The following is a 20,000-nucleotide window of genomic DNA, read 5'->3' on the forward strand; positions in this document are numbered from 1 at the left end:
CGTCCCTCAGAGCGCTAAGAACCTTGGCGTGATCCTGGACAACACCCTGTCGTTCTCAACCAACATCATGGCGGTGGCCCGTTCCTGTAGGTTCATGCTCTACAACATCCGCAGAGTACGACCCTGCCTCACACAGGAAGCGGCGCAGGTCCTAATCCAGGCACTTGTCATCTCCCGTCTGGATTACTGCAACTCGCTGTTGGCTGGGCTCCCTGCCTGTGCCATTAAACCCCTACAACTCATCCAGAACGCCGCAGCCCGTCTGGTGTTCAACCTTCCCAAGTTCTCTCACGTCACCCCGCTCCTCCGCTCTCTCCACTGGCTTCCTGTTGAAGCTCGCATCCGCTACAAGACCATGGTGCTTGCCTACGGAGCTGTGAGGGGAACGGCACCGCAGTACCTCCAGGCTCTGATCAGGCCCTACACCCAAACAAGGGCACTGCGTTCAACCACCTCTGGCCTGCTCGCCTCCCTACCATTGAGGAAGTACAGTTCCCGCTCAGCCCAGTCAAAACTGTTCGCTGCTCTGGCCCCCCAATGGTGGAACAAACTCCCTCACGACGCCAGGACAGCGGAGTCAATCACCACCTTCCGGAGACACCTGAAACCCCACCTCTTCAAGGAATACCTAGGATAAGATAAGTAATCCTTCTCACCACCCCCCCTTAATGATTTAGATGCACTATTGTAAAGTGGCTGTTCCACTGGATGTCAGAAGGTGAATTCACCAATTTGTAAGTCGCTCTGGATAAGAGCGTCTGCTAAATGACTTAAATGTAAATGTAATGTAAACTTTCAGCTCATACAAGGAGAAGACTGATCAGAGATGCAGCCAAGAGGCCCATAATCACTCTGGATGAACTGCAGAGATCTACAGCTGAGGTGGGAGACTGTCCATAGGACAACAATCAGTCGTATATTGCACAAATCTGGCCTTTATGGAAGAGTGGCAAGAAGAAAGCCATTTCTTAAAGATATCCATAAAAAGTGTCGTTTAAAGTTTGCCACAAGCCACCTGGGAGACACACCAAACATGTGGAAGAAGGTGCTCTGGTCAGATGAAATCAAAATTGAACTTTTTGGCAACAATGCAAAACGTTATGTTTGGCGTAAAAGCAACACAGCTCATCACCCTGAACACATCATCCCCACTGTCAAACATGGTGGTGGCAGCATCATGGTTTGGGCCTGCTTTTCTTCAGCAGGGACAGGGGAGATGGTTAAAATTGATGGGAAGATGGACAGAGCCAAATACAGGACCATTCTGGAAGAAAACCTGATGGAGTCTGCAAAAGACCTGAGACTGGGACGGAGATTTGTCTTCCAACAAGACAATGATCCAAAACATAAAGCAAAATCTACAATGGAATGGTTCAAAAATAAACATATCCAGGTGTTAGAATGGCCAAGTCAAAGTCCAGACCTGAATCCAATCGAGAATCTGTGGAAAGAACTGAAAACTGCTGTTCACAAATGCTCTCCATCCAACCTCACTGAGCTCGAGCTGTTTTGCAAGGAGGAATGGGAAAAAACTTCAGTCTCTCGATGTGCAAAACTGATAGAGACATGCCCCAAGCGACTTACAGCTGTAATCGCAATAAAAGGTGGCGCTACAAAGTATTAACTTAAGGGGTCTGAATAATTTTGCACGCCCAATTTTTCAGTTTTTGATTTGTTAAAAAAGTTTGAAATATCCAATAAATGTCGTTCCACTTCATGATTGTGTCCCACTTGTTGTTGATTCTTCACAAAAAAATACAGTTTTATATCTTTATGTTTGAAGCCTGAAATGTGGCAAAAGGTCGCAAAGTTCAAGGGGGCCGAATACTTTCGCAAAGCACTGTACATGTTAGCCAAATACATTTAAACTCAGTTTTTCACAATTCTTGACATTTAATCTGAATAAAAATTCCCTGTCTTAGGTCAGTTAGGATCAACACTTTATTTAAAAAATGGGAAATGTCAGAATAATAGTTGAGAGAATGCTTTTATTTCTTTCATCACATTCCCAGAGGGTCAGAAGTTTACATACATTGGCCCATTCCTCCTGACAGAGCTGGTGTAACTGAGTCAGGTTTGTAGGCCTCCTTGCTCGCGCACGCCTTTTCAGTTCTGCCGACAAATTTTCAATAGGATTTGAGGTCAGGGCTTTTTGATGGCCACTCAAATACCTTGACTTTGTTGTCCTTAGGCCATTTTGCCACAACTTTGGAGGTATGTTTGGGGTCGTTGTCCATTTGGAAGACCCATTTGCAACTAAACTTTAACTTCCTGACTAATGTCTTGAGATGTTGCTTCAATATATATATCCACATAATTTTCCAACCTCATGATGCCATCTATTTTGGGAAGTGCACCAGACCCTCCTGCAGCAAAACACCCCTACAACATGATGCTGCCACCCCATGCTTCACGGTTGGGATGGTGTCTTCGGCTTGCAAGCATCCCCTTTTTCCTCCATACATAACGATGGTCATTATGGCCAAACAGTTCTATTTTTGTTTCATCAGACCAGAGGACATTTCTCCAAAAAGTACGATCTTTGTCCCCATGTGTAGTTGCAAACCGTAGTCTGTTTTTTTTCTGCTGGTTTTTGAGCAGTGGCTTCCTCCTTGCTGAGCGGCCTTTCAGGTTATGTCAATATAGAACTTGTTTTACTGTGGATATAGATACTTTTGTACCTGTTTCCTCCAGCATCTTCACAAGGCCCTTTGCTGGTGTTCTGGGATTGATTTACACTTTTCACACCAAAGTACGTTCATCTCTAAGAGACAGAACGCGTCTCCTTCCTGAGTGGTATGACGGATGCGTGGTCCCATAGTGTTTATACTTGCATACTATTGTTTGTACAGATGAACGTGGTACCTTCAGGCATTTGGAAATTGCTCCCAAGGATGAACCAGACTTGTGGAGGTCTACAATGTTTTTTTCTGAGGTCTTGGCTGATTTCTTTTGATTTCCACATGATGTTAAGCACAGAGGCACTGAGTTTGAAGGTAGGCCTTGAAATACATCCACAGATACACCTCCACCTCATGACATCCTTTTCTGGAATTTTCCAAGCTGTTTAAAGACACAGTGAACTTAATGTATGTAATCTTCTGACCCACTGGAATTTTGATGAAGTGAATTATCAGTGTCATTATTACTTGTGTCATGCACAAAGTAGATGTCCTAACTGACTTGCCAAAACTATAGTTTGTTAACAAGAAATGTGTGGAATGGTTGAGAAACGAGTTTTAATGACTCCAACCAAAGTGTATGTAAACCTCCGACTTCAGCTGGATGTACAGGTACATGTCGGTTGTTTTGCTCTATCATTTCTTGATATATGTTTTTTTGATACTTCAAGGGGTCTTAAAATTCAAATATCAAAATGATCCTTGTTATGACCTTAAAACATTTCCATATAGCTTAGTAGTACTGTTTGATTGTAGTACAGTTTTGCCTGTTTGATTGTAGTACTGTTTGATTGTAGTACTGTTTTGCCTGTTTGATTGTAGTATTGTTTTGCCTGTTTGATTGTCGTACTGTTTTGCCTGTTTGATTGTAGTATTGTTTGATTGTAGTACTGTTTTGCCTGTTTGATTTTAGTACTGTTTTGCCTGTTTGATTGTCGTACTGTTTGATTGTAATACTGTTTTGCCTTTTTGATTGTAGTATTGTTTGATTGTAGTACTGTTTTGCCTGTTTCATTGTAGTACTGTTTTGCCTGTTTGATTGTAGTATTGCTTGATTGTAGTACTGTTTTGCCTGTTTGATTGTAGTACTGTTTTGCCTGTTTGATTGTAGTACTGTTTTGCCTGTTTGATTGTAGTACTGTGTGATTGTAGTACTGTTTTGCCTGTTTGATTGTAGTATTGTTTTGCCTGTTTGATTGTCATACTGTTTTGCCTGTTTGATTGTAGTACTGTTTGTCTGTTTGATTGTAGTACTGTTTGATTGTAGTATTGTTTTGCCTGTTTGATTGTAGTACTGTTTTGTCTGTTTGATTGTAGTACTGTTTTGCCTGTTTGATTGTAGTACTTTTGCCTGTTTGATTGTAGTACTGTTTTGCCTGTTTGATTGTAGTACTGTGTGATTGTAGTACTGTTTTGTCTGTTTGATTGTAGTACTGTTTTGTCTGTTTGATTGTAGTACTTTTGCCTGTTTGATTGTAGTACTGTTTTGCCTGTTTGATTGTAGTACTGTGTGATTGTAGTACTGTTTTGCATGTTTGATTGTAGTACTGTTTTGCCTATTTGATTGTAGTATTGTGTTGCCTGTTTGATTGTCGTACTGTTTTGCCTGTTTGATTGTAGTACGGTTTTGTCTGTTTGATTGTAGTATTGTTTGATTGTAGTATTGTTTGATTGTAGTACTGTTTGATTGTAGTACTGTTTGATTGTAGTATTGTTTGATTGTAGTACTGTTTGATCATAGTACTGTGTGATTGTAGTACTGTTTTGACTGTTTGTAGTATTGTTTGATTGTAGTACTGTTTGATTGTAGTACTGTGTGATTGTAGTACTGTTTTGCCTGTGTGATTGTAGTACTGTTTGATTGTAGTACTGTGTGATTGTAGTACTGTTTTGCCTGTTTCATTGCCTTACAGAGAACATAGCTGGACTGTTTGTACTCGTCCATGTCCCAGTCACCTTGCCATGGTTAAATGCGGTGTTTCACGCTTTCCGTTTTGTGCTAATGCTGCCATCTATCCATGGTTTTTGGTTTTGGATAGGTTTTAATTGTCACAGTGGGAACCACATCCCTTATGCACTTCCTGATGAACTCAAATCAAATCAAAGTTTATTTGTCACGTGCGCGATCATAAAAGGCCAGGAATGCAATAGACCTTACAGTGAAATGCTTACTTACAGGCTCTAACCAATAGCGCACAAAAGGTGTTAAGTAAAGAAATAAAATAAATATAAAAGTAAAAGTAGAGATGCTACATACAATAGCAAGGCTATAAAAGTAGCGAGGCTACATACAGACACCGGTTAGTCAGGCTGATTGAGGTAGTATGTACATGTAGATATGGTTAAAGTGACTATGCATATATGATGAACAGAGAGTAGTAGTAGTAGTGTAAAAGGGGTTGGCGGGACACAATGCAGATAGCCCGGTTAGCCAATGTGCGGGAGCACTGGTTGGTTGGCCCAATTGGGTTAGTATGTACATGAATGTATAGTTAAAGTGACTATGCATATATGATAAACAGAGTGTAGCAGCAGCGTAAAAAGAGGGGTTGGGGGGTGGCACACAATGCAAATAGTCCGGGTAGCCATTTGATTACCTGTTCAGGAGTCTCATGGCTTGGGGGTAAAAACTGTTGAGGAGCCTTTTTGTCCTAGACTTGGCACTCCGGTACCGCTTGCCATGCGGTAGTAGAGAGAACAGTCTATGACTGGGGTGGCTGGGGTCTTTGACAATTTTTAGGGCCTTCCTCTGACACCTTCCTTCCTCTGACACCGCCTGGGGTGGCATTAAGGAAAAATGGAAACCCAACACCTCTCATCACCCCGAGAACAACTTATCCCCACAGTGAAGCATGGTGGTGGCAGTATCATGCTGTGAGGATGTTTTCATCGGCAGGACTGGGTGGGAAACTGGTCAGAATTGAAGGAATGATGGATGGTGTTAAATACAGAGAAATTCTTGAGGGAAACCTGTTTCAGGTTTGAGACTGGGACCCAGCAGGACAATGACCCTAAGCATACTGATAAAGCAACACGAGTGGTTTTTAAGGGGAAACATTTAAATGTCTTGGAATGGCCTAGTCAAAGCCCAGACCTCAATCCAATTGAGAATCTGTGGTATGACTTAAATATTGCTGTACACCAGTGGAACTCATCCAACTTGAAGGAGCTGGAGCAGTTTTGCCTTGAAGAATGGGCAAAAATCCCAGTGGCTCGATGTGCCAAGCTTATAGAGACATACCCCAACAGTCTTGCAGATGTAATTGCTGGATGGGTGGTTGTGTGGGGTGGGGGGAGGTATACACTTTCGCAATCCACTGTATAAATCAAAACACTTGGGTGGAGTGTTGGGATCCTAGAAATAGAATGATTTATATTAAGAAGAAAAGTGGAAAGCAGCATCGTTCTTGTTTGGAACAATCTGTTGACTGGATTTGACCCAACAGAACAGAATGTATAGTGAATCTAACGGCAAGGGGAGGAGCAGTGCTGCTGGTGACAAGGCTTGTTATTGTCGGAAGCAAGCGGAGAAAAAACACCTAAACTATAAGAATTAGGGCGGTGTGCAGCCTTAAAACACACCCACCCACTCTTCCTCCTCCTCCTGTGTCAAAGTAGGTTTACGTTGTTTTGTGATGATTGGGTTTACGTTGTTGCGTGGTTATTTTACGATGGTTGCGTTGTGGTTGTGTGATGATGGCTGGTTGTAGGTTGTTGTGTGATGATGGTTGGATTTCGGTTGTGTTGTGCCTGTTGTGTGATGGTTGGGCTTAGGTTGTTGTGTGGTTGTTTTCTAGACGGCTGGAGTGGAACTGGTTGTGAAGTCAGTGAACATCCCAGAGACCAGCGACAGTGTGGTGAGTACACGCTCCCTAGACTGACTCCCACACTCCCTCTATATTGGCTAGAAGCTAGGCTCTTTACAGAAGCCACCAATCTGGAGTTGTTTCATACTGAAAATAACTTTGTGATGATTGACAGTATTTCTCTGTCTCTTTCTCTCTCCCTCTCAGGAACTGTACATCTTTGACTCTGCCGGGAGGGAAACCTTTGTTGAAGCATGTGAGAAGTTGGTGAGGCCCACTACTTATCTACTCTTCTAATTTACAAAGGATTCACGACTTTCCCTCTTCCCTCTCATCCCTCTCTCTTCACATCTCTCATCCCTGTCTCTTCACATCTCTCTTCCCTCTCTCATCCCTCTCTCTTCACATCTCTCTTTCCTCTCTCATCCCTGTCTCTTCACATCTCTCTTCCCTCTCTCATCCCTCTCTTCACATCTCTCTTCCCTCTCTCATCCCTCTCTCTTCAAATCTCTCTTCCCTCTCTCATACCTCTCTATTCACATCTCTCTTCCCTCTCTCTTCACATCTCTCTTCCCTCTCTCATCCCTCTCTCTTCACATCTCTCTTCCCTTTCTCATCCCTCTCTCTTCACATATCTCTTCCTCTCTCATCCCTCTCTCTTCACATCTCTCTTTCCTCTCTCATCCCTGTCTCTTCACATCTCTCTTCCCTCTCTCATACCTCTCTCTTCACATCTCTCTTCCCTCTCTCTTCACATCTCTCTTCCCTCTCTCTTCCTCTCTCTTTTGCTGAATGTTAAATGGATGCAATATTCAATGTTTCCACACCCGTCTTTCACCCTCCATCACCGCCTCTCTTTCACTCCCCCTTCTTTCGCCCTCTCTCACCCCCTCTCTCCATCCCTCCCTCTATCCTTCTACAGTGGGGCCAGCCGTCTGTGTTGTGTCTGGTGTTTGACGTGAGCAGTGAGCTGTCATTCAGTAACTGTGGTCGCTGGCTGGAGAGGGTCAGGGCCCACTGCCAGGGTCTGCACATCCCAGGTACCACACACCTCAGCTCTGACCCCCTGTATCTGGAGGTACTTGATCTTAGTGCTCCGTGTGTGTGTGTGTGTGTGTGTGTCTGTGTGTGTGTGTGTGTGTGTGTGTGTGTGTGTGTGTGTGTGTGTGTGTGTGTGTGTGTGTGTGTGTGTGTGTGTGTGTGTGTGTGTGTGTGTGTGTGTGTGTGTGTGTGTGTTGTTGTGACGTTCAGGTGTGTTGGTGGGTAACAAGTCGGACCTGTCCTCGCGGAAGGAGGTGGAGACCTCGGTGGCCCAGGAGTGGGCCCAAAGCCAGGGGCTGCAGTACCACGAGACGTCCGCTGTGAGTGCACCCACACCTGGACACAACAGACAAGCTCATAGGCTTCTGGAGCCAAAGTGCCAACACCAAGTCCAAAAACAGTATACCCTCTAACAAAGCGATGATTAAAATGTCTCTCATTCTGTGTGTATGTGTGTGTGCATGGCATCTGTATTGCAGAAGGAGATGGAGAACTGTGAAGCTCCCTTTCTGAGTCTAGCCCAGCTGTTCCACGCTCTCTACCAAGACAGACTACAGACCATACAGAATCTGGCCTAACATTCTAGAACCTGGCCTAACATTCTAGAACCTGGCCTAACATTCTAGAATCTGGCCTGACAATCTTGAACCTGAACATTCTAGAACCTGGCCCTAACATTGTAGAACCTGCAGAATAGAATCTGGCCTAACACATAAATATCTACTACATTGTATATATTCTGTTTCTATGGCCTCAAGAAAGGATATATAGATTATATTTCTATGGATTCTAGGACCTGGCCCAATGTTCTAGAACTTGGCCCAACATTCCCTAAGTGAAAAATACTGCCTCTGACAGTGAGACATCCACCTTACATTGGGGTGGAGATTAAGATGAAACTGTTATCTACAATAATTAATGTTCTGTATATTCTTCACGTTGTCTGAGTTATGCAGGAGAACATGATAACTTGTATTAAAGTTTGATTTCTGTACAGTATTCTGATTGCTAGAGTTTTGCATATGGGGGACCTTTCCATCCATCTCTCCCTCTATCCACTCTCTCTCCACTCTCTTTTTCTCCATCCCCTCCTCCCTCCATCACCCACTCTCTCTTCTCTCTTTTCTCCATCCATCTCTCCCTCCATTTCTCCTATTTACTCTCTCCTCTCCCCCTCTCTCCCTCCATCACCCACTCTCTATTTACTCTCTCCTCTCCATCCTCTCTCCTCCATACTCTCTCTCCTTTACTCTCTTTTCTCCATCCCTCTCTCCCTCCATCACCCACTCTCTCTCCTTACTCCATCCCTCTTCCCTCCATCACCCATCACTCTCTTTTCTCCATCCCTTCTCTCCCTCCATCACCCACTCTCTCTCTCCTTTACTCTCTCCTCTCCATCCCTCTCTCCCTCCATCACCCACTCTCTCTCTATTTACTCTCTCCTCTCCATCCCTCTCTCCCTCCATCACCCACTCTCTCTCTATTTACTCTCTCCTCTCCATCCCTCTCTCCCTCCATCACCCACTCTCTCTCTATTTACTCTCCTCTCCATCCCTCTCTCCCTCCATCACCCACTCTCTCTCAATTACTCTCTCCTCTCCATCCCTCTCTCCCTCCATCACCCACTCTCTCTATTTACTCTCTCCTCTCCATCCCTCTCTCCCTCCATCACCCACTCTCTCTATTTACTCTCTCCTCTCCATCTCTCCCTCCATCTCTCTCTCTATTTACTCTCTCCTCTCCATCCCTCTCTCCCTCCATCACCCACTCTCTCTATTTACTCTCTCCTCTCCATCCCTCTCTCCCTCCATCACCCACTCTCTCTCTATTTACTCTCTCCTCTCCATCCCTCTCTCCCTCCATCACCCACTCTCTCTCTATTTACTCTCTCCTCTCCATCCCTCTCTCCCTCCATCACCCACTCTCTCTGTCTCTCTCTACCCCCCTGCCCCTCCTCTCTCCATCTGTCTCTCTTTCTGCATTTGCAGCTGGAGACCTTCACATCATTTCCAAACCCGTTTGTTGTTTATTCGTTAACAACCCTGTAATTATTGTTTTAATGACCCTCCTCTCTTTGTAACGGGGTCAGACCCACTGCCTATTATAGCCTCTCATGTCTAACACACACACACACACACACACACACACACACACACACACACACTATGCTACGAGGCCTCTATTGAACCAGGCTGACAGTCAGCCTCAAAGCCACTCATTCATGGTGATTGAATCTCATATTATGACCCGTATTAACATAGACTGCTGCCTTGGAAGTTCCCATAACTACTGAGAGTATAATGACATGTTGAGGGTTATTAGTTATGCCACTGTTATGGTAGCTGTTGTTTTAATACAGTATGTGGGTTTATGGTTTAGTCTTTAATGTTAAATATATGGTTCATCTGTAGCGAACTATGCAATCTTAAATAAAATTACATTTAATAGATGCAATCTTAAATATATGATAAATATGGATTGGTTTTCTAGTGTAAAATAGAGAGCCATGATGAGTTGGGGGGAGGATTTAAGTCGTCGGTTCCACACATTGACAGACAGTTGTTGAAATTGGGGTCAAACCAATGTCCTTGCTTTGTAAATGTGTGTGAGAGAGAGAGAGAGATTGGATATTGGTTCTGGCATGGCATGGGGTGGAGTTTGGCTGCGTTGTGCCCAGTCTGGCTTGGTGTGTGTGTGTGTGTGTGTGTTGGCATGATGTGTGCGTAAACCAGGGTGCCTGACTGAGACAGACTGGCCTAGCAGGGTGGAGGGGGACCCCTCACCACAGAAGTCTGGCATGGAGAGACAGGGGGAGCCATGAACACACACACACACAGGTTTAGTGGAAGGGCACCGTCTGGGACAGGGAGTTTCCTGACAGACACGCACACAGTCTCCATCCATCTGTCATCAGCAGGACACAGCCACGGAGGTGTGTGTACCACACTCACGAGGACAAAGGACACCTGTTACTGCTGTGTGAGTGACTCCATGACACTCACAACATAAACATCAGAATCAATAGGAAAAGCGCTTGACTAAAATACTGCAGCAAAAGCATCATCACTTTCCCCAGCGTCCCTCCCAAGCTCTTGTGTCAGCCCCTGAAGATGGAATCCGCAGGAGGGGAAACAGCGTTGTTATGGTTTTTTGTTGCAAACTGAGGTGCATCACGCAGTATGTTACAACTAATTCCAGCACATATTGTGCTCTATCGCACGTGCAATTATGTCAGAGGGGATAAAACCCTTTTCATTGTCTGAAGTAACTTCTTTGTTGTTGTAATACCCAAACAGACATGGCAGCTTCAACATGAAGGATTCCAGCTTTAAAAGCTGCTTCAAGTAAAACTTTAATGAACATTTGCATGTGTATGTGTGTGCGTGCGTAGCGGTGGTGTGTGTGTGAAGCCTATTAGACTAACACCCGTGTGCTACGCTAACCTAGCTACGACACAGACTGCTATTTATTCTGCACCTGTACTCCTCAGCCAAAGAGTGTGGGTGTGTGCGTGCGTGCATGTGTGTGTGTGCGTGCATGTGTGTGCGTGCATGTGTGTGTGTGCGTGCATGTGTGTGTGTGCGTGCATGTGTGTGAGCGTGCATGTGTGTGTGCGTGCCCAGCCACAAACCCACAGCACCCCTTTTGACCGGCCACAAGAGGGGGCCAGAGATGGGAGACATTCTGGGAGATGTCAAATGTATTTGTCAAGTTTCTCGGAGAAGTGATCAGGTTCCACCTGTCCATATAATTCTATTCATTGGGATCTAGAAAGCCGACCAGGTCCTACATCAGCACTCCTACTCTGAGACACGTGATAAAATGCTCACATAGGAGTGCTGATTTGTGATCAGTTTTGCCTTTATATGTCAGCTCAGCCGGAAATTGAAATGGCACATTGCCATGTTTAAATCAGAGATCGGACTGAATCCTTGAAGCCAAGGTGATGTTGTTCTGTGGGATAAGGGAGAGACATGGCCTGTGTCCCAAATGCCACCATATTCCCAGCACACTACATTTGACCAGAGTCTTATGGGGGAATGGCCCTAAATAGTGAATAGGGTGTAATTTGGTACTGCAGAAGTGATAGGACACAGCAGCTTGCTTGGTCATGGTTGGACAGCAGTGGAGTGGACAGCCCTGGGCTAGATAACATGGCACAACAGGGAACTATGTCAGCCTGCCTGTTCGGTGCATGTCTGTCTTTCTGCCTGTCTAAAGTTCCTCCTTCTCTCACCTTTCACCTTCTCTCTTTTGTCTCATCTCTTTAACTCCTTTCTCCCTCCCTCTTTTCTCTTCCCCTCCCCTCAATTTCTCCCTTCCGTTCCTCCCTCCCCCTTCCTTTCTCTTTCTCCCCATCCCTCTCTCATCCTCCCTCCCTCCCATCCCACTTTCCCCCTCCTTCCTTCTCTCTGTAGGTGGAGGTACGGACTGTTCTATCGCCCCAAACTCTTTGTGACCCTCGAAGCTCATTAAGAGGAGCAGGTGAGAGAGGACGGAGCAGCTGTTCTAGCAGGCAGCACAGTATACTGGTAACACACAATCAGTCACCACACCTCAACCCACCCAACCAGTACATTCAGCTATCACACCATCTATCAAGCAAACAAATCAATCACAAGACCTCCACACAGTCTACTCAAACAATACAGCATTTGGTGTTGGTTTCTTGGCATATAATTCATGCTTGGAGTTATGAGTTGAGTTATGAGTGACGACTCATTACCTTCATCAATGAGGTCACAGAAAAGAACAAGATGTACACGAGGAAAGTGGTATAACGTGATTAAATGATTCCACCTCCGAGCCAGAGGAGGGCAGTGTGTGGCTGGCCCATTCTGACTAATATGACGGTCCCTCCACTCTCTCTCTCTGTCGATCTCTGTGTCCCTTCTCTCCTTCTCTGTCGATATCTCTGTCCCCTCCACCTCGCTCTCTCCCTCCCTCTCTTTCTCACTTTCCCTCCCCTTCACTCTCTTGCTCTCTCTCTCCTCTTTAGTGATCACACAGCAGCACTGTAGAGAGACATGCCAGACCCTTTGATCACACCACACCAGGAGGGAGAGAGAGTGGGGGTAGAGTGTGTCACATGTACTAGTGTTCTCCATTCCACTAGAACTCTGACATAATTATCACCACCGATGGAATGGCACAGACAGGAGCAAAGGATGGGATGGATGGATGATGGATGGATGATGGATGGGATGGATGATGGATGGGATGGATGTTGGATGGATGGAATGGATGACGGATGGGATGGATGATGAATGGATGATGGATGGAATGGATGGATGATAGATGGGATGGATGGATGATGGATGGAATGGATGGATGATGGATGGACGGGATGGGATGGATGGATGGGATGGATGATGAATGGATGGATGGATAGATGGATGGATGATGGATGGACGATGGATGGATGATGGATGGGACGGATGGGATGATGGATGATGGATGGATGGATGATGGATGGATGGGGTGGATGGATGATGGATGGATGGCTGCATAGAGGAGAAAAGGAGGACAAGCTTGCAAAGAGGACCTGTTGTTAAAGATAGACAGATCATTTCAACACCCAGAACCAAATCAGCTACACACACACACACACACACTAGTTTGAGATCAATATGAACATAGCAGTGACCTACAAGCACACATACTGTACAGCGCAAAACACACCATACTGTTTTATTGCATTGATGAAGTGAAGGAGCTGTATATGTGTATTCATAGCCACAGGAAGTAGTTTGGGGGCCCGCACTACAGATGTCTATATTGGTCCACTAACACAGGACTTGTCAAGGCCCAGTTCACTACTTTTGTGTTTCTTAAAAAATATATATTATATATGTATTTAATTATTTATTTATTTTCTTACATTTTTTTCAGGGGTGCCAGTACCCTTACTTCCCGCGGCTATGTGTGTGTTTTAAAATGATGACATCAAATAAATTGATCAATCAATAAAGACTTTTGGTTTAGACAAGACAACAACAGAGATTCCAATCAATCAACCAATCAACAAGCGGTCATATAGTTCCCTAAGGGGTTCCAACTTTATTCATCATTGGGACTTGATGCATCCAAGATAAGGATCGTTTGATTCATTTTGGCACCTTGAAAAGACGTTAAGCTTTTTTATTTTCATTGAAACAACACAACGCAAAGAAGGAAAGAAAGAAAGACCATAAGGCTGTGTGAGATTTCAAAATGAAGATGACAAGTATTCGTTCCAAAGAAATACGTTTTTTTCTCTTATTTAAAAAAAAAGGCTTTACGTTCGTCAAAGTTTGTTTCTTTGATTAGTTCGCCCCTTGAAAGCATTGTTAAATGAAGCCCCGCCCCTTCTACCTGCCTGTCGTCGACAAAAGAGAAATACACACATTACATTAACATTTTAACTGCCAACTTGGTTTCCACAACAACCCCCCCACTGCATTGTGTTCAACATGTAGGTTGGATGATTTGATTAGCATGCATGTAGAGTTCTTAACATGGGAGTCACTCAGGCTTAGCTTCGTCTAGTTGATCATCTTCTCTCACGGTTTCCTCTAGTTTTTTTTATAGCAGTGTCTTTCGCAAAGTGTCCGTTTGTCTTAGAGTAAGTAGTTCACTGTCCGATTACCCAGAACTCACGTGGCTCATCGTGTGACTCCCCTCTGGACTCTACCTCTTTTTTTTGTAGCTCGTCCGTCCGAAGAGGAAGTGATGTCAACGTTTGACATTTCACCTATCACCCCCTATTGACCTTTGGCCCCAAAACAAATATGGTCTCGGTCCAGGGATCTGAGTCAGCAGAAAGGTAACAGAAGGAATCACTTAAAAACAATAGAATCTATCTATATATTATTAACTAAACTGCTTGTTGGCTAGTTGCCATGGTTCCCTGTATAGCTATGTTTACGTCACTTCCTGTTGTTGTTGTTGTTTTTAGGTCCCAATGAATCAACTCGTTCCTCCTCCTCCGCTGTAGTTTCCATGACGACTTGATTTCGTTTCACCTTGTTTGTCGTTATGTCATTTTAGTTATTTTCACGTTCTGTGTCAGGAAGTCTCTCTGTGATTTAGTAACATATATATTCATATATTCATATATAATTGATACATATATTAACTTAGACCATTACTTTTTTTGCGGTCTGGATTCCCTCCCTGCGTTAAAGTCCCAACCCACAATGGTTCACAGTATTCATGTGAAAAATGTAAAAAAAATAATGAAATCAAACAGAGCAACTAAAGAGAAGAGTGTTGGGAAGGAGGGAGAAGAGATGTATGGGAGGGAGAAGAGGTGTAGGGAAGGAGGGAGAAGAGGTGTGGAAGGAGGGAGAAGAGGTGTAGGGGGAAGGAGGGGAGAAGAGGTGTATGGAAGGAGGGAGAAGAGGTGTAGGGAAGGAGGAAGAGGTGTATGGAAGGAGGGGAGAAGAGGTGTAGGGAAGGAGGGAGAAGAGGTGTATGGAAGGAGGGGAGAAGGGGGTGTAGGGGGTGTAGGGGAAGGAGGGGAGAAGAGGTGTAGGGGAAGGGGGGAGAAGAGGTGTAGGGAAGGAGGGAGAAGGGGTGTATGGGGTGTAGGGGGAAGGAGGGGAGAAGAGGTGTAGGGAAGGAGGGAAGGGGTGTATGGGGTGTAGCGAAGGAGGGGAGAAGGGGTGTAGGGAAGGAGGGGAGAAGGGGTATAGGGGGAAGGAGGGAAGAAGAGGTGTATGGAAGGAGGGAGAAGGGGTGTTGGGAAGGAGGGGAGAAGGGGTGTAGGGGGTGTTGGGGAGAAGGGTGTAGGGAAGGAGGGGAGAAGGGGTGTATGGGGTGTAGGGAAGGAGGGGGAGAAGGGGTGTATGGAGTGTTGGGAAGGAGGGGGAGAAGAGGTGTAGGGAAGGAGGGGAGAATAGGTGTAGGGAAGGAGGGGGGAAGAGGTGTAGGGGGTGTTGGGAAGGAGGGGAGAAGGGGTGTATGGGGTGTAGGGAAGGAGGGAGAATAGGTGTAGGGAAGGAGGGGGAAGAGGTGTAGGGGGTGTTGGGAAGGAGGGAGAAGGGGTGTATGGGGTGTAGGGAAGGAGGGGGAGAAGGGGGTGTATGGGGTGTTGGGAAGGAGGGGGGAAGGGGTGTAGGGGAAGGAGGGGGAAAAAGGTGTATGGAAGGAGGGGAGAAGGGGTGTAGGGAAGGAGGGGGAGGGGGGTGTATGGAAGGAGGGTGAAGGGGTGTATGGAAGGAGGGGGAGGGGGGTGTATGGAAGGAGGGGAGAAGGGGAGAAGGGGTGTATGGAAGGAGGGGGAGAAGGGGTGTAGGGAAGGAGGGGAGAAGGGGTGTATGGAGGGGAGGGGGAAGAGGTGTATGGAAGGAGAGAGAAGGGGTGTAGGGAAGGAGGGGAGAGGGGTGTATGGAAGGGGGGAAGGGGTGTGGAAGGAGGGGGAGAGGGTGTATGGAAGGAGGGGAGAAGGGGAGAAGGGGTGTATGGAAGGAGGGGGAGAAGGGGTGTAGGGAAGGAGGGGAGAAGGGGTGTATGGAAGGAGGAGGAGAAGGGGAGAAGGGGTGTATGGAAGGAGGGGAGAAGGGGTGTAGGGAAGGAGGGGGAGGGGTGTATGGAAGGAGGGGAGAGGGTGTATGGAAGGAGGGGGGAGAGGGGTGTATGGGGTGTAGGGAAGGAGGGGAGAGGGTGTATGGAAGGAGGGGAGAAGGGGTGTATGGAAGGAGAGGGGTGTATGGGGTGTAGGGAAGGAGGGGGGAGAAAGGAAGGTGTATGGGGTGTTGGGAAGGAGGGGGAGAAGGGGGTGTTGGGAAGGAGGGGGAGAGAGGTGTAGGGAAGGAGGGGGAGAGGGGTGTATCGAAGGAGGGGAGAAGGGGTGTATGGAAGGAGGGGAGAGGGTGTATGGGGTGTAGGGAAGGAGGGGAGAAGGGGGTGTATGTAGTGTTGGGAAGGAGGGGAGAAGGGGTGTATGGAAGGAGAAGGGGTGTAGGGAAGGAGGGGAGAAGGGGTGTAGGGATGGGGGGGGAGGGGTGTATGGAAGGAGGGGAGAAGGGGTGTAGGGAAGGAGGGAGAAGGGGTGGGGGAAGGAGGGGAGAAGGGTGTATGGAAGGAGGAGGAGAAGGGTGTAGGGAAGGAGGGGGAGAGGGTGTATGGAAGGAGGGAGAAGGGGTGTATGGAAGGAGAAGGGAGAGGGTGTATGGGGTGTAGGGAAGGGGGGAGAAGGGTGTATGGGGTGTTGGGAAGGAGGAGAGAAGGGGTGTATGGAAGGGAGGGAGAAGGGGTGTAGGGAAGGAGGGGGGAGAAGGGGTGTATGGGGTGTTGGGAAGGAGGGGGAGAAGGGGTGTATGGGGTGTTGGGAAGGAGGGGGAGAAGGGTGCATGGAAGGAGGGGGAGAAGGGGTGTAGGGAAGGAGGGGGAGAAGGGGTGTATGGAAGGAGGAGAAGGGGTGTAGGGAAGGAGGGGAGAAGGGGTGTATGGGGTGTAGGGAACTAAGAAGAGAGTCATAAAAAATTGAACTCCGTTTTAAACTCGTAGTCTAGCCCCTAGTCTCCCCACTCCTCTGTGGTTCCCCAACCCCACTACCTCACCCTTCTCTGGGTACAGAGAGGTGACACCCCACCCCCTCCCTTGCCTCCTTTCTTCCTGCTCCTCTCGTTTCCCATCACTCCCCTGTCATAACTTTACAAACAGGTTAAAACTCCTTAAACAACGGTAGAAGGAAAGTCATGCATTTTCTTTTTTCACTTTTTTTTCACTTTTTTCAACATGGAAACTCATATGAAGATCACCATCATCATCATCATCGCTGTAGTGGAAGTATCCGTAACGGAAGCAGAGCTCATCTGTTTTGTTCTGTTACGCTCTGTTCATCCCTCCTTCTTACTCACTCTCTTCCTCCCTCAGAGTCCTCTCTCTCTCCCCATCCCTCTCTCCCTCTCTCCATCCCTCCATTTCTCTCCACCCTGTCTCCGCCCCCTCTCTCTCCCCTCTCTCTGCCCCTCTCTCCGCCCCTCTCTCCACCCCTCTCTCCGCCCCCTCTCTCCGCCCCCTCTCTCCTCCCCTCTCTCCGCCCCCTCTCTCCGCCCCCTGTCTCCACCCCCTCTCCGCCCTCTCTCCACCCCCTCTCTCCGCCCCTGTCTCACCCCCTCTCTCCCGCCTCTCTCCCGCCCCCTCTCTCCCCCCCTCTCTCCCTCCCTCTCTCTGCCCCCTCTCTCTCCCCTCTCTCCGCCCCTGTCTCCACCCCCTCTCTCCACCCCTCTCTCCACCCCTCTCCCTGTCTCCCCTCTCTCCGCCCCTGTCTCCGCCCCTCTCTCCGCCCCCTCTCTCCACCCCTCTCTCCGCCCCTCTCTCCACCCCCTCTCTCCGCCCCTCTCTCCGCCCCTCTCTCCGCCCCTGTCTCCGCCTCTCTCCACCCCCTCTCCACCCCTCTCTCCGCCCCCTCTCTCCTCCCCTCTCTCCGCCCCTGTCTCACCCCTCTCTCCGCCCCTCTCTCCACCCCCTCTCCGCCTCCCTCTCCCTCCATCTCTCTGTCTCTCATACAGGTGTGGTGCGGCGGTTAGCTGCGTTGCCCGTGTCCGTCATGTCTTTCTGAATACTGTTGTGGACCTGGAGGAAGCTGTGGTCTCGTTCCAACGTGGTTGAGTTATAGGCGGCTGTCGGCGTGCCTGTCTGGTTCTTCAGCGTATCCCGACGGCAACGTGTACATGGACAGCTCCGTCGACGGCAGCGCCCATGCCTTCAGCCCCACCGGTGACGTGTCCCGGGATGCGTCCCGGTGGAACGGGAGCTGGAGCGCGAGCGTCCCCGGTAACGGTAGCGGTAGGAGGATGCGCGTGATGGCGGCGCCCTGGAGGTAGTCGGCGGCGCTGATGGCGGCCCCCACGCGGAGCTGCCGGTGGCGGTCGATGAACATGTGCACGCGCGAGCACGCCCACCATCTCGGCCATGATGAAGGAGAGGGCGCCGAGTAGAACGACCAGCCATAGGAATAACTGTTCTTCTTCGAGTCCGACTTGGACGGGTCGCCCGCGTTGGCTGATATGTAGACGATGATGCCGATGATGTTACTCAGTCTGGAGGAGGGAGATAGATGGGGGGAGAGGGGGTCATCATCCTCATCATCATAATCAGACTCATCTATCTCTCTCTCTAACTACCATCCTCCCTTCATGGAATTTTCCGGCATTCCACCATTTCCACTACCCATGACTTTTACTGTCGCTCTGGTCTTTTGTTCTTACAGTTTTGGTCTCTAACCATGTCCATCTCCCCCTCTCTCTCTGTATCCCTCTCTCTCTGTATCCCCGTCTCTCTCTGTATCCCCCTCTCTCTCTGTATCCCCCTCTCTCTATGTATCCCCCTCTCTCTCTGTATCCCCCTTCCCTCTGTATCCCCCTCTCTCTGTATCCCCCCTCTCTCTCTGTATCCCCCTCTCTCTCTGTATCCCCCTCTCTCTCTGTATCCCTCTCTCTCTGTCTCTGTCTCTCTCTCTCTCTGTCTCTCACTCTGTATCCCCCTCTCTCTGTGTATCCCCCTCTCTCTGTATCCCTCTCTCTCTCTCTCTCTCTCTCTCTCTCTCTCTCTCTGTATCCCCCTCTCTCTCTGTATCCCTCTCTGTCTCTGTCTCTCTCTCTCTGTCTCTCTCTCTCTCTGTATCCCCCTCTCTCTCTGTATCCTCTCTCTCTCTCTCTCTCTCTCTCTCTCTCTCTCTCTCTCTATCCCTCTCTCTCTCTCTCTCTCTCTGTATCCCCTCTCTCTCTGTCTGTCTCTCTCTCTCTGTATCCCTCTCTCTCTGTATCCCTCTCTCGCTATATCCCTCCCTCTTTCTCTGTCTCTGTCTCTCTCTGTCTCTGTCTCTGTCTCTGTATCTCCTCTCTCTCTCTCTCTCTCTCTCTCTCTCTCTCTCTCTCTCTCTCTCTCTCTGTCTCTCTCTCTGTCCCTCTCTCTGTCTCTGTATCCCTCTCTCTCTCTGTCTCTGTCTCTCTCTCTGCCTCTGTATCCTCTCTCTCTCTCTCTCTCTCTCTCTCTGTCTCTGTATCCCTCTCTCTCTCTGTCTCTCTCTCCCTGTCTCTCTCTCTGTATCCCTCTCTCTGTCTCTGTCTCGCTCTCTCTCTCTGTCTCTCTCTCTCTCTCTGTCTCTCTCTCTCTCTCAATTCAATTAAATTCAATTCAATTTAAGGGCTTTATTGGCATGGGAAACATGTGTTAACATTGCCAAAGCAAGTGAGGTAGATAATATATAAAGTGAAAAACAATAAAAATGAACAGTAAACATTACACATACAGAAGTTTCAAAACTATAAAAGACATTACAAATGTCATATTATATGTATACAGTGTTTTTACAATGTACAAATGGTTAAAAGCGGCAGCGTAGCCTAGTGGTTAGAGTGGTGGACTAGTAAGCGGAAGGTTGCAAGTTCAAGCTGACAAGGTACAAATCTGTCGTTCTGCCTGAACAGGCGGTTAGCACTGTTCCTAGGCAATCATTGAAAATAAGAATTTGTTCTTAACT

The 20,000-nt window shown here is 47.5% G+C and overlaps 1 protein-coding gene and 1 pseudogene across 1 annotated transcript; one reads left to right on the forward strand and one right to left on the reverse strand.

Annotated features, from left to right (window-relative positions):
• Positions 1-6,478: 6,478 nt before the first annotated feature.
• On the forward strand, positions 6,479-8,527 carry LOC135533713 (intraflagellar transport protein 27 homolog; the record flags this gene model as incomplete). The annotated part of the gene is made up of 5 exons (XM_064960975.1): positions 6,479-6,538; positions 6,695-6,754; positions 7,410-7,527; positions 7,739-7,848; positions 8,008-8,527. Coding segments are annotated over 5 exons (447 nt in total), but the record flags the coding sequence as incomplete, so codon positions are not given.
• Positions 8,528-17,994: 9,467 nt separating this feature from the next.
• LOC135533715 (voltage-dependent calcium channel gamma-2 subunit-like) overlaps positions 17,995-20,000 on the reverse strand; it is a 7,519-nt pseudogene continuing 5,513 nt past the window's right edge.

The sequence above is a fragment of the Oncorhynchus masou genome, unplaced genomic scaffold, assembly GCF_036934945.1.
Source record: "Oncorhynchus masou masou isolate Uvic2021 unplaced genomic scaffold, UVic_Omas_1.1 unplaced_scaffold_2611, whole genome shotgun sequence".
NCBI classification, from domain to species: Eukaryota; Metazoa; Chordata; class Actinopteri; order Salmoniformes; family Salmonidae; genus Oncorhynchus; species Oncorhynchus masou.